Here is a 14,125-nt window from a genome sequence, read left to right as displayed (position 1 = left end):
GCCTCCAAGTAGCTGGGACCACAGATGTGTCCCACTATGTCCAGATAATGTTTGTATTTTCACAGAGACGAGGGCCTCCCTGTGTTGCCCAGGCTGGGCTTGAACTTCTGGGCTCAAGTGATCCTCTTGCCTCAGCCTTCCAAAGTGGTGAGATTACAGATGTGAGCCACCATGCCTCACCTCAGAAAATTTTTTTTAATTACTTCATGTTTAATGTTTGGAGAACAGCAAACTAATAATGGACTTTTATATAGTAAAATGTTATTCTGTTACTAAAACATATTTATAATGACTTTCTAACATCTAATATACATTTTAATAAACATTTTTAGGATAATCTAAATGATAAAAGTAAACTGCAAAACTGCATGTACAACATGATTGCAACTATGTTAAAACTATGGTTAGAATAAAGAGAATAAAATACTGTAATACTGAAATGTGAAGAGTGACTATCTTTTAGACATGTAATAAGGTGATTTTTCAAAACTTCACTGTACTTTTCTATTCTTTCCAAGTTTTCTGCAATGGATGTGTATTATTTTTATACTTATAGAAAGCAAATAAAGTAACGCTGATAAAATTATTCTTAGGTGGCCTTTAAATCAACATGTAGAAGCAGGAGAGGGGCTAGAAGACTCACTGAAACCTCAATCCTACAATACTGTGGTTCTTTATTCTGATCCCAGCACAGGGCTGGGTAACTACCAATTGAGTAACAGTAATCATTACAAGAAAACATGACATTCAAATACCAAAATACCCTTCAAATTCAGTATTCCTTCTAATTTAGTAACATAACCATAAGCCACCTATTTGAAATAATTTGCCCCAATGTCCTACTAGTTTTTTTTTTTTAATTAGTTAATAGTCCTATCCATGGCTGTCACACTAGAGGAGATGCAGAAATCTGTATACTTGTTGTTCCACTTAGAACAAGGCACTGGAAAAGAAGACAGATTCTTCTCATTCCTAGTTTACCTGTGCTACACGAGCCTGCCAGAGATGTTAAATAATTAAGCAATAAATAACAATCATTTGTCTTTGGATCCCTTTTCTTCCAGTCTATTTCACTTCTATTTGGAAATAAACAAGTACCTAGCTGTGAACTCCTGAGAGACATCAAACATATGAACTGTGCTCCCCAGGACAAGGAAACCACCCATGAAACCTTTCCTAAGACTAAACACAGGTAATAGGACAGAGAGATACCACTTAAAGAAAAAAGATGTCTGATTAAGTGATTAAACTGTCCCTTATTAACTAATTGGCCATGAGATATTTATTGTTCCAATAAATCATTGTTTTCCAAAGTATTTAGGACAAATATTTCAAAATGTTTTCTCCCATTTCTGAATTACTCTTTCGTTATTTCTATTCCTCCTCTTGAATTTCTTCCATGCCTCACTACTGAGTGTATGATGAACTATATTGTTTGCCAAGAACAGTGGCAAGGAAAAGCTGGCCGACCCCCACCACCCAAGTGGAAAACTGCTTGGGGCATTCTAAAGTAGCAAAACAGTATATGTATATCATACACTGGTTAAAACAATTCTTTAAGCACAGGTTACACGATCCTGCCCCTGTGGCTCCCTCGTGGAGAATATTTTCTAGCTTGTCTTTGATCAGTGGTAAGCAGGCACCAGCTGCCTACCTAGTTCATCTTGGTTCTATGAGAAGACACAGAACACCTGTTTGTTAATAATAATCACCTGTTCAGAGTAAAGCTGTGGCTCAGAATCTGCTCAAGGCCCTCAGCCCGAAATGCTGTCAGCCCCTGATGCTCTCAGCTAGGAAGGCTGTTGGGCCCTAGATAGTCCCACTTTGTTGTTCTATCTGGGTGTCTGCTTCTTAATGTCTTCAGCACCACCTGGGTGGGGGTCTCTATGGCCGAGCTGGTCTCGGCACCTCACTGCTTAAATTCTCTTCAAATAAGAAAATGATTTGAATTCTGAAAGCTCTTATTTCTTATACCACTTGCCTGGCCTTACATACTTGATCGTACTTCCTGCATTGGAATTTGCAGTTTAAAGAGGCATATGGATGAGTAGACAGTAAATTGCACTAGCATACAGCAAAAGGCAGCAAGACGAAATATACAGCACTGTTACCAAGGAAATGTTCCCAACCCAGACCTCAAAAGACGTGCAACAGGAGATGATGTGATGATGTGCAATGCGTCAGTCACACGGTCATCTGTGCATGCAAATCTGCCCATTTAAGTCAAAGTCTTACACAGGTCTAGTTCATATTCCTGTGTACCCCATTGTGCCTAGTGCTATACCCTGCAGATATCAGATGTTGATTTAACACATTTTTAGTGGAACAAATGCCACGTGGGTGACAACATAAAGCAATGCCAGAAGTGTAAGGGCAATGCTAATAAACAAACATTTTCTGTACATCTAACCCGTGTTCACGCTGTCGTTTGCTGTGGGCAAGTCATATACAGGGTAAGACATTATTGTTGCTTTTCAGGAACTCAAAAAGCAGACCAGTTACTTCTTAGGTGCTCACTGGTGATCAATAAGCTTTGAAAATTAATAATATAATTACCTTAGGAGCTTGCTTCAGGCATTCCTGTCTTGATTTATAGATCCACAAACTATGATGGTCAAACTGACCAAAAGGTCTGAGGAGCATCACAGGGTGAATGGAAGGTCTGTGTGGTCGTGTCAGGAACAGAGTAGCAAATAACATCTGCCCTTTCTCCACTGTTTGAAATTCGTTATAATAACACAATCAGAAATACTTCCATTTATGGTGATCATGCTGGAAAAATGGAGACCAGGCTGCAGTTGCTTCTTGTTTTTAATGGAAGCAAGCATGATGACTGATTATGGGAGCCCACACTGAGGAGTGGAGACTCTCATTTTGCTTGCATTCCTTCACTGGTCACGATGCTGCTGCTTACCTGTGTGTTTGTATGTCACAGCCTCTGAGATAACATCTCCCTGAGAGAACTGATGCACCGTGACTCCAGCTCTCCTCACCACCCCATGCTGAGGTTCTCGAGCAATCACAAACATCAACTTCAAGTCATCGCTGTCCACATCAGTAGCAAAAATGTATTCGGAGGTGATGACCACCTCTCCTCCCTCTGAGCAATTCATGACAGGCATGAGGTCTGCCTTTAGGACTGGTGGTTCATCATTGACAGGGAATACCTAGGCAATGAAAAAGAATGCATGTTTTCAGAAAAAGAAAGAAATGACAAATTGTTTGACTGATAATCCATTGCTCATAGTCATAATGAAAGGCATTTTTGATCTTACAGACACATGAAACAATAGCCATAGAATTTGGCCAAGCAATCTGCATCTTTTAACTTTTCCTATGTAAACCATCTTGCAAGGAATGCCCCATGTGAGAGACATTTTAGGTAGCAATGGAGAATATGGTTATGGTTCAGGACTCAAAACTCTCATTTGTTTCTAGACAGACAAAATATAAATGTAATATAAGGCATTCTTCGCCAAAGCCCTTATCCTCTTTCATTAAATTCACACATTCCAGAAGAGTTCTGGTCCTTGTGGTCTGAGGCATTTACATTTACTGCATCAAAGTTATTTTTGTTTCAAATTACTTGGTGATTACAAAGCTTTCTTCCACCCTCAACTTCCTGCCACCCAGGAAGTTTCTCTGGACTTATAATAAGCAGCAGCTGCATTTCAAAGAGTCTGAGTTAAATATGAAACTCTGTAACTATTCAATCAATGCCAGGTTTCAACTTGACAAAATGTTTTTCTCTCACTGTCACGAAAATAAAACTCCAAGTAGAAAGGAAAGAAAAGCAACATGGGATCACGCTGGCTCTCTAAATTTAAAAAGATCGTGTAGAAATCTGGAAAAGTATATTTTCTAAAAGGGAGTGAAGACAATCCCCCTCTGAGTTCACAGCCACAACTTGGTGCGTGCTGCAAGTCCGCCACGTCTGCCCTGCAAATCCTGTCAACCCTACACCTTCTTCCCTGATGCTCAGCCAAAGTGATCTTTTCAACATGTGGATTTTAAGTCACTGCCGTACAGAGACCTTCAGTGGCTTCCCATTGATTCTGCTAGGATTTCTCTGACCTTATCTCATGCTATGAGGTGCCTTTGCCACTCTACTCCAGTTTTATCCCAACACACATTCCCACCATCACAAGGTCTTTGCACCATCTCTCTTCCCACTGCCCATCTCTCCTCCCACCAGGGAATTCGGTTCCCAACTCTTTGCTTGGTTAACTCCTCCTTCAGGTTACATAGGGATTCCTCAGGAAATGCTTCCTTGACTGTTTAACTAATTTAGGGGCTTCTATTACTGATTCTCTTTTAGCATCCTATTTATGTACAGTGCCATCTAAATTTTAATCAATTAATTATCTTGGTGATAATCTGTTTAATGCCTGTCTTCATCCTTGGCCTGTGGCCTTTAGAACAGTGACTTTGTCTTATTCGTCATCATATTCTAAACATCTAGCCTAAGACTTGGCATAGAGAAGGCACTTATTAAATATTTGCTGAATAAATGAATGAGAGAATGCAACTATGCATATATATCCTGATTACTCTGTTATTTAAACAGGCTAGCAACTCTATAACAAATATACATTAAATCGTTTGGACACTTCCTTTAATGGATAGAGAAATTGAATAATGAAAGCTCCAGGCTGGTTATTTAAGATTTTAAAAGCCTACAGTATTCTCTACTTTTCTACTGGCTTAAGAAAATTCATCTTTGTTCAAGTCTGCTGAGTGAATTCATTTAAGACCCTTTCCAGTATCGTTTTTGACTCTGAGGAATATCACCAACAAATTCAATGATGACCATCTTGCAGCAGTTCACAAAAGAACCTCAGCTTTCAAATGAATAATAAAGTCCAAAGGCAATAGAATTAAGAATATTCCTTCTGGGTAAAAAAAAAAAAAAAAAAAATCACAAACACTTGTCCAAAAATTGGCTGTGCCTCTGTTTGGCTTTTAAAGACCATACTCTTGTGTTTAAAAAGAAACAATAAACAGATTGTTTTCCCAAAATGCATTGCCTATTGTCATGCGTAGAATTTAGGGTTGGGGTTTTCTCCTCACAGATTTGCTTTTCAGACAAGAAAAGTAACTCAGAAAAGCTTTGTCTGTCTGTAAGTCTGCCAACAAAGAAAACTGTCCTTTTTGAAGCTGCAATATCAAACTGATCTTTATCCAAACCTCAGAGGCCATTATGACGACTAAGTGGGAAAATAAAAGGAAGAGATTGCCTTGTTCCTGGCATAGAGAGGTGCACAGGAACTGCTGGCCAGTATAATTATTATAATCACCTAGTGATGTAGAAGTGTGGCAGCGTGAGGAGGCAAAAACACTGGCCTAGGTAACAAAGCGTGGAGATGCCAACCCAAGCCTACTCTGTTTAGTCAATGATTTGGGGCAAGTCATTAAACATTTTTGGACCTAAATATCCTTAGCTATAAAATGGGGATAACTTCTTCACTGAACATTCTTTATTAGTCACTAAAATATCTTACAAAGACATTATTATTACCAATATAATAATGATTTCATATCACAAAGTTCTGAAAAAATTCCAGCAGAAAAAGAAATAAACTAGTACAATGAAAATAATTAGTGGCTCTTCAGGGAACATGGTATATTTTTCTTCAGACCTTCTTTTGTCACCAACTATAAATACCTGCAAAACCCTACGAGTTATGCTCTTGGACTTGCATGCCACTCAACAAAGAAACTCAGGGGGTTCCTGTAAGTCCCTTCAGCATGCACTCAACTTATTTTTTTTTTTTGAGATAGTCTCCCTCTGTTGCCCAGGCGAGAGTGCAGTGGGGTGATCTCAACTCACTGCAACCTCCGCCTCCCAGGTTCAAGTGATTCTCCTGCATCAGCCTCCCAAGTAGCTGGGATTACAGGCACGAGCCACCACGCCCAGCTAAATTTTGTGTTTTCAGTAGAGACAGGGTTTCACCATATTGGCCAGGGTGATCTTGAACTCCTGACCTCAAGTGATTGGCCTGCCTCGGCCTCCCAGCGTGCTGGGATTACAGGTGTGAGCCTCCACACCTGGTCTGCACTCAAATTTTATGTGCAGATTTTTCTTCATTTGCCAAAAGGGGGAAATAGTATCTCAAACACTCATGCTAGGATTATATGGTACAGGAACTCACAAAGAGGCACCATACACACACACATATACATGGCTTTTTCTGTAAACAGAGAAACCTCAATGATACTAGTCTAACCTGCACTACTGTAAAATAAATATTTCTGAGTTTTATAGTTCAAAGATATTAGAAATAATTTATACATAGAATCAATTACTTTTTAAATCAAATATCTATGTTTGAGATCAGAGTAATTCTATCTTTAAACAGATTGGAGACAGAGAATACTATAGTTGGCCATTTCACCATTATAACTTTGGTCTCTATTGCCAGGCCTGAGACATACAAGGTTCGAAGCAGGTAACTTCTCACTTTGGAGGCTGTGGGTTTCAAGTTCTGTCAAGATCTGAGAGTTTTCCAACCAGCTCTATTTCTATATGACTGCTATGATTTTAATGTGTCCCCAAAAAAACATGCACTGGAAACTTGCAACAGTGTTGGGAGGTGGGAGGTTTACAGGTCACAAGGACTCCACCCTCATGAATGGATTAATGCTGATCATAAAAGGTTGGGAGTTCAGTCTCTGGCTCCCTCTTGCTCTTTTGTTGCCTTTCCATCATAGGGTGATGCAGCAAGAAGGCCCTCACTGGATGCAGCCACCCAATCTTAGACTTCCCAGCCTCCAGAGTCATGAGCCAAATACATTTCTGTTCATTATAAATTACATAGTCTGTGGTATCGTGTTATAGCAGCGCAAAACAGACAGACAATAACCCAGGGAGGAAACTTTCACCCACCTCAACATGTAGAACAAATACTGCTGAATTTGTGCCATCGGTGACCTCCAAGAGTATGTCATCCTGAAGAACCTCAGATCCATCATGTTGATACCTGTGGGAATAATATTTGTCACTAATCTCTTAGGAACAGTGTGAGAGTCAATTGAGATGTATGACACATGATCTCTTCCAAGGATCTGGCCATGTGTTCACTAAATAAATAAATAACAACAACAATAACAACAACAACAAAACCAGCATAATCCTGAAGTCACATATTTAACTACTCATATATCCTTGAATGCAAAATTGCTCCACCCTGGAAAAAATGTTATATGCATTTCTAATGTGCCCTCAGAGTAAAAAGCAGCCCTTCAATTGCCACTGTGACAATAGGAACCATTTGGTATAGGTCTGTCTACTTGTAGAATACATTGACTAGGGCCAGGGGACCCTCAGGCTGAGCATTCGATGAAAAGTGGGACACTGTGGATTTGATTTTTTTCTCTCCTTTTCTACTTCTAAGGCTAATCTACTCAGCTATTCTCTAAAACCTTGATCAATGAATTATGTGTTGCCTCTGACTGTCATTCTTCCTCTTCCACTGACTAGCTATCTTCCTCTCAATCTATATAGATTCTTTTTTTTTTTTTTTTTTTTGAGGCGGAGTTTCGCTGTCGTTACCCAGACTGGAGTGCAATGGCGCGATATCGGCTCACCGCAACCTCTGCCTCCTGGGTTCAAGCAATTCTCCTGCCTCAGCCTCCCAAGTAGCTGGGATTACAGGTGCGCACCACCATGCCCAGCTAATTTTTTTGTATTTTTTAGTAGAGACGGGGTTTCACCTTGTTGACTAGGATGGTCTTGATCCCTTGACCTCGTGATCCTTAAATCTCTCCCAGACCTAAAAAATACCTTTCCTTTGTCTAGCCTTGGCCTATCTTCCATTAATTCTCAGCCACGTTTCTTAAAGGCATTGTCTAATTCTAGGCTCTCCACATGTTCTCCAGCCCATTGCAGTGATGCTTGGAAAGTTCTAAAGAGCTGCTGAAGTGAATTAAGCTAAATTTTAAACTTAAGTCCTAGGAATGGAAAATAAAAGTTGTGTTAAAAATAATATATTAATAATCTTTAACTATTGGGAAAATATCAGAGCTGAAAGATACTTTACTGAGGACTAGTTTCACCCATAGGCTGGGCAGAATCTCAGATTGGGGATTCCCTTCCTATGATGGGGAAGTCCCACATCCTCCCCACCCTCCATGTTTCTCCCATGCACTACCCGCTGTGCTTTATTTTGCCATGCTCCCTGCAATTTTTATCAAAAGTATATCGGTGAGTGATAATGCACTAATTCTGTTTCAGTATGCTAAAATCCCTAAAAGGATGAAATGGTCCTAAGAGTACACATCCAAAGGATGACTGGAGTCAAGCAGATATTCTTTCAAAATCTGACCCCTCCATATACTAGTTGAATGAACTTGGGCAAATTCCTCAACCGCTTTGTACTTAGTTCTTCAATTAAAATACAAGAATGGATACCCTGTCAGATTTAATTACTATGAAGATTAAATTAAAAAAAAATAATTGCAAGCTCTAATAGTATGCTTGAACAGATATTTCTAGCAAATGTTGATACTATTTTTCCTATCCATCATTCACTCCTTAGTAAGAATTACCTAAATAGAGTACTCTAACAGACAGCTGAGAGCTGAAATCTAAAAAAACAACAAAAAAAAATTTTTTAAGACAAGAATAGGAGTGTGAGTGAAAAGATCAAGATATCGTGGACTGTAAATCAATGATGGAACTAAAAACTGTCAGGATCAAACTGGTCTTCTTGTGCACAAACCTTAATTTCTGACCAACTTTCTGGTCAAATGCAGAACTAAGCATTTGTAGATAAATCTTTAATTTATCTAAAGGGCCAATGTTCCCATTTATAGCTTGACTCTACAAGTGAGAAGTTAGTGTGTGGGTCTACCTAACCATTGCTTTTGAATAGCTTGTGTTGTTTTCCAGAGAAATTTCACTCAATTTTGTAGAAAAGTTTCTTACAGAACTGCATTAAGTAGAGGAAATGAAAGACCTTAAGGTGAGGGCAACTTCTCTAGGACTATGAGGCCAGGGATTGTGCCATCCCTGTTGGAGACTCAGGTATTGCTTTACACCCTACCTACTCAGCTCACCCTGCTTGTTTGCCTGTAGATCCCTGCCCTAGTAGAATGGAATAAGATTACATTAAGGACATTGATCAACAGAGTTCTATCCCAGAGTTTCCAGGTTATGAAATTCATTTCTCTGGGAGACAAGTTCAATTATATACATTAGCCTCACAGATTATTTCAGTCTCTCTTTATCTAGTTTGACTATTACCTCTTGTGATACGTGCAGTTACCGCAAATTTAATATTTACGGCAATTAAATTTTGCCGTTCAAATGTACATAAAATTATCTCCACTGGTATAGCAAGCCAGACGGAAAGAAAACGTCTGGAGAGAAAGGCAAAAATTGATCATTTGTAATTTACAACTGACTCGTTGAGTATGTTAAGTGGCATGTTGGTATCCTTCAAGGAATTGGACAAACTTCTTTCTCTTACTCTGCCTCAGAACTGATCTAAATAAGGAAACAAAACATTTAAATTAAAAAAGCCATGCAATGTTCTAACCTAACTTTTAATGTATGGAGATGGTCCCAAGAAAATGTGCCTCCTGCATTTAGAGGAAATCCATTCAGCTCCAGCCTTCCGTGCAGAGGCAGTCCCCGCAGGGAGAGCTCAATATTGTTCAGCTTGGTATCTGCATCAGAAACCAGAATGTGCTCTGTGCTGATGACACATTGACCTCCCTCAGTCACTTTCAGAGGGTTGGTGAATACCTAGAAAGAAGAAAGGAAGGAAATATTCAAAGCCTTGTTTCATGAGGGACCCCTGAAGACAGAGCTCATTACATTACTAAAAAACTTTCAGTATTCCTTACTTCATCATCTACATTAGGTATTTCTCCTAATGCTATCCCTCCCCTATGCAGCAAACTACCATGGCACGTGTATACCCATGTAACGAACCTGCACATTCTGCACATGTAACCCAGAACTTAAAGAACAAAAACACAAACAAAAAAACAAATTTCCAGTATTATCTTCACATGCCAACTAATTTTTCAAGAATGTGGTAAAAGGATAAGTTCATGGCTAGACATTTTGACTGAAAAATATTTTGTTTACTATTTCTAATTTTAAGCATTAATATATTACAAAGAAGCAAGGCAGATCTATAAGCCTGAAAGTATCTACTTTTCATTTATTTCATAGCCTGTAGAGTGGAATGAGCAATTATTACTACCCATGCTGCTAAACTGAGAAAATAATAATTTTCATTCTCATGTCCATTCCCAACACTGTTCTACACATATACAGCTTAGTCTAAAAAATAAACAAAATCTATGTCAAATTCCCCTGAAGAAAAGGTTTCATCTACTTTTCATCCTAAAAATTCTTAAAGTCTTGGGAAATGGATTGGAGCTTTAAAGCTTCAGTCATAGTGAATATTTTATAAATGAAAATAATGCAGCAAAATTGAAGATTCCAGAGGAAATGGATTTATTCAAACATTAGACTTAAATATTAGAGCCACAAAGATAATTTGCTGTAACAGAAAAACAGTCACTGCTCTACTGACTAATAATTCATTTGTAAGTAAAAAGCAAGTTGAATGGCTTGGGATAGTTTATCACCCCTTTGGGAGGGGGCAAGAAGTGTTCTGTGGCCAAATAAGTCTAGAAAAAAGTTACATACAATACCCTCACCATGGAGGTTCATAAGGGACATAAACATATCCAAGGCTCTGAGATCCTGCAGGAGAAAAATCTGCTAGTTTTGTTTAACCTATCATTTCCCCAATTCCCCAATGCTTATATTACTATGCGGAAGTGAAAGCAAGCAGATACAGTGGGTTACCAAATCACGGGCTCTGAAGGCCCCTCCCAGGTGGTCTAGGGTAAGTGCTCTGCCCATGGGAAGATGCAGCAGTTCTCTTAGGAAGCACCTACTCTTCTCAGAGCAGCTGCTGCTCCCAGGAGGGAGGATGTTCCATGAATAAAGAGCTGGTACAGGAGGATGACAACATATTGGCAGAGGAAAGGGAAGGAAGCAAGTGAAGCTGCAGCCTCCACTCAGGAGCCGGCTCTGTCCTTCTGTACACCAGGGCACAGTGTTGGCAGCAACTCCAGGCTACAGCCACCTGGGGCATTCATGGTGCTAAAAGTCCAGCCCTTTGAGTCATGGAAATTATGAGACCTACAGTTCAGAGACTGCTACCTGCTATTATTTAATCAACTACATCCTACCTACTTTACCTTACATCCTACCTACTCAGCTCACCCTGCTTGTTTGCCTATAGATCCCTGCCCTAGTAGATCTACAGGCAAACTATTATTCTATTATTTAATCAACTACCACCGCAAAAGCAACAACAACAACAACAACAAACAATAGAAACAATAGACTTCTCTCCCTACAACTATCCCCACCCTGGCCCCTCCCAAGTCTTACTTTCACTTTGCTAAACCTACATTATCACTGTTTGTTGGCAAAAGAGAGAGAGGGAGCTCTTACTCAGAGTAGTGTTGTCTTTGAATGAAGGTCCATGCTTGCCAACCTCATTTTTCTGAGCTGTATTGAATTAATATTCAATATGGAATCTTTAATTTCCAGTTTTTCAAGGAATATACTTTGCTATATTTGATGATTTTTTAAGTATATATTTTACAGCAACTTTCCAAAAAAATAAAAGCATAAGGCTAATTTCTCCCTACTCATTAGGCATTAGCTTTTTAGTTCTTGCCCAAATCCAGTGCTCAGGTTTTTGGGACTCAGATTAGTGTGGTGTCAACATCCTCCAATGGTTCTCACTCAGCCAGCTCTCTGCAGGAATTCTACATTAAGCAACAACTCCTGTGGTGGGTCTCACTGAAGCTGCTAATTTAATTTTATTTCTAACATTCTCAGTTTTTTCAGGAACTATTTCATTTGCCCACATATTGTAAAAAATTTTTTAAAAAAAGGGAAGCTACCCTGCCATTCTTGCCCCAACTCCTCATAACTATTCAATAACATTCACTTTTCCCTTTACACTTTTTAGTTTCCTCCTCAGATCATCCTTTAGCAGCAAGAGCCTTGAATTACTTTGCATAAAAGAGCATTTCTCCATGATTATTTTAGAGAAAGCTTTGTCTTCTTTAGTGTGAGGCTATTTCATGGCTTGTATCTCAGACACAGAAAAGAATAGTCTGAATAAAATCTAATCAAGTTAACTCTATAGGCATTCTAAACAATTTCACCACTCGGACTATGATCGGGTTCCTAATAGGAAAGGTATCAAAGAATGGAGTTAGTTTAAATTCCTCCATGTGAGCCCTTTGGCAGGTCTTCTACCAAAGGTGGCAAGTCCACAGGTGTGGGAAGTCAGGCCAGTGACAGAAATAAGTGTGGTGAGTTGGGTGGGGGTTTGGTGGGCTAGAGAGCACACCCTATGCAATGGCTGCTGTGGGGTGTGCGAGTTCAATTCTATTAGAGCTGCCAGAATCTCAAACTAAGAACAGCCTTAATAGAAAATCTTCTGACCTTTAAATGTTGGCAATTCATTATTTTAATATATTGTTTAGATCTATTGATGTGGTTTGGCTGTGTCCCCACCCAAATCTCACCTCGAATTGTAATAATCCCCACAAATGAAGGGCAGGTCCAGGTGGAGATAACTGAATCATGGGGGCACTTTTCCCCATGTTGTTCTCATGGTAGTGAATATGTCTCACAAGATCTGACGGTTTTATAAATGGGAGTTCCCTGCACAAACTCTCTTGCCTGCCACTATGTAAGATGTGACTTTGCTCCTCATCCACCTTCTGCCATGGTTGTGAGGCCTCCCATGTGGAACTGTGAATCTATTAAACTTCTTTCCTTTGTAAATTATCAAGTCTCAAGCCATGTGCAACTGTGAATCTATTAAACTTCTTCCCTTTGTAAATTATCAAGTCTCAAGTATGTCTTTATTAGCAGTGTGAGAACAGACTAAGACTCCCATCAAAACTTCTGCAAGTTGGGCAACCCTTTTAGGCCCTCAGGGTAAGACCTCTGCCCCACAACCTTGGGTAGGTATAGAGATGATGAGGTGTGACCAGGAAAGAAAACACCAATGCCGGCTATAGTCCAGGTAGGCACTTGGAAAGGTGACCTCTTTCCTTAAGGATGAGGCACGAGTAGGCTTTGGTCCTTTCTGGTTCATAATGAATGGGTAATGCTATTTTGTCTTCCTGCTTTTAAGGAAAATAATAAGAACAATAATGACTATACTAATTACGTCTAGCACCTGAAGGTGGGTAGGGGAACTGCGTAGGTATGGGACAAACTCTCAGTGTAAATCCCAGCTTCACAAATAAAATGCACAAGGTAGCAATGCCTTTGTAGCTCAGTTTTAATGGAAGACTCAAGTCCTTTAAGGCTTTGATAAACATGGGGCAGTGAGACAAAGTACAACAGAAGGGTCCATCTTAATTCATTTTGGAAAATTAAAGAGTTTCTTTAGATTACAGAGCAGCACAGTTGGGCTGCAGTGAGGGTAAATAAGCCCTTCCAGTTGCTAAGAGACCCATAATTTAATCCCCTCCCCCAATCAACATGTGAAACTCAGCAGAAAGAAGAAGAGTGAAAAAGAATTTGATAAAGCTTTGAAAATAATGTTAAATTTAGTAACTGGAAAATCTCACCTTTTATATAGAAAGTCCCATGGGAGGTAAAACATCCTTTTCCCCCTGCTTTTTTTCCTCTTTTTTTACTATACTGTAGATGGAAATTTCTTTTGTAAGTTAAAAAAACTAGCCTAAATGAAAGTTACCATTTCCAGTAAGTCTTCAAGACTCTCCTTTCTTTCCCTCCTTTTCATCCTCCACACAGAACATTGTACATACCTCAGGAACTTGATTGTCCACTGGGAGGACTGTAATGTTAAAGCAGATCCCATGCAAAGTGCCACCATGTTGGTTACTGATGGAAAATGTGAACTGGATATCTCTGCAGTGGGGGCCAATGTCTTGCATAGGGGGCATGTAGGCCACTTTCATATAATTTACAGCATGCTGCAAAGTAAGGTGAGATGGACATGTGGGTGTTGATTTGCAAGGATAAAAAGCTTTTATAGGTCAAAAAGAATCATCCTGTTAATTGATATTGGAAAATGTAAATGCCACCATCATGACT

The 14,125-nt window shown here is 39.4% G+C and overlaps 1 protein-coding gene across 2 annotated transcripts in view; it reads right to left on the bottom strand.

The window, feature by feature from the left end:
• The window catches only part of FREM1 (FRAS1 related extracellular matrix 1), a 166,710-nt gene that overhangs the window by 75,355 nt on the left and 77,230 nt on the right, over positions 1 to 14,125 (bottom strand). For both annotated transcript variants that reach the window (XM_064381455.1, XM_021675936.2), the window contains exons 13-16: positions 13,837 to 14,004; positions 9,540 to 9,748; positions 6,887 to 6,980; positions 2,915 to 3,167 (exon numbers count right to left, since the gene is read on the bottom strand). In XM_064381455.1, the coding sequence (XP_064237525.1) occupies positions 2,915 to 3,167; positions 6,887 to 6,980; positions 9,540 to 9,748; positions 13,837 to 14,004 (724 nt within the window). The remainder of the gene's footprint in view (positions 1 to 2,914; positions 3,168 to 6,886; positions 6,981 to 9,539; positions 9,749 to 13,836; positions 14,005 to 14,125) is intronic.

Source organism: Aotus nancymaae, unplaced genomic scaffold, assembly GCF_030222135.1.
Source record: "Aotus nancymaae isolate 86718 unplaced genomic scaffold, 86718_ANA_hifiasm-v0.15.2.pri h1tg000003l, whole genome shotgun sequence".
In the NCBI taxonomy this organism is placed as follows: Eukaryota; Metazoa; Chordata; class Mammalia; order Primates; family Aotidae; genus Aotus; species Aotus nancymaae.
The sequence above is the reverse complement of the archived record's forward strand: the minus strand, read 5'-3'. Positions and strand labels throughout refer to the sequence as shown.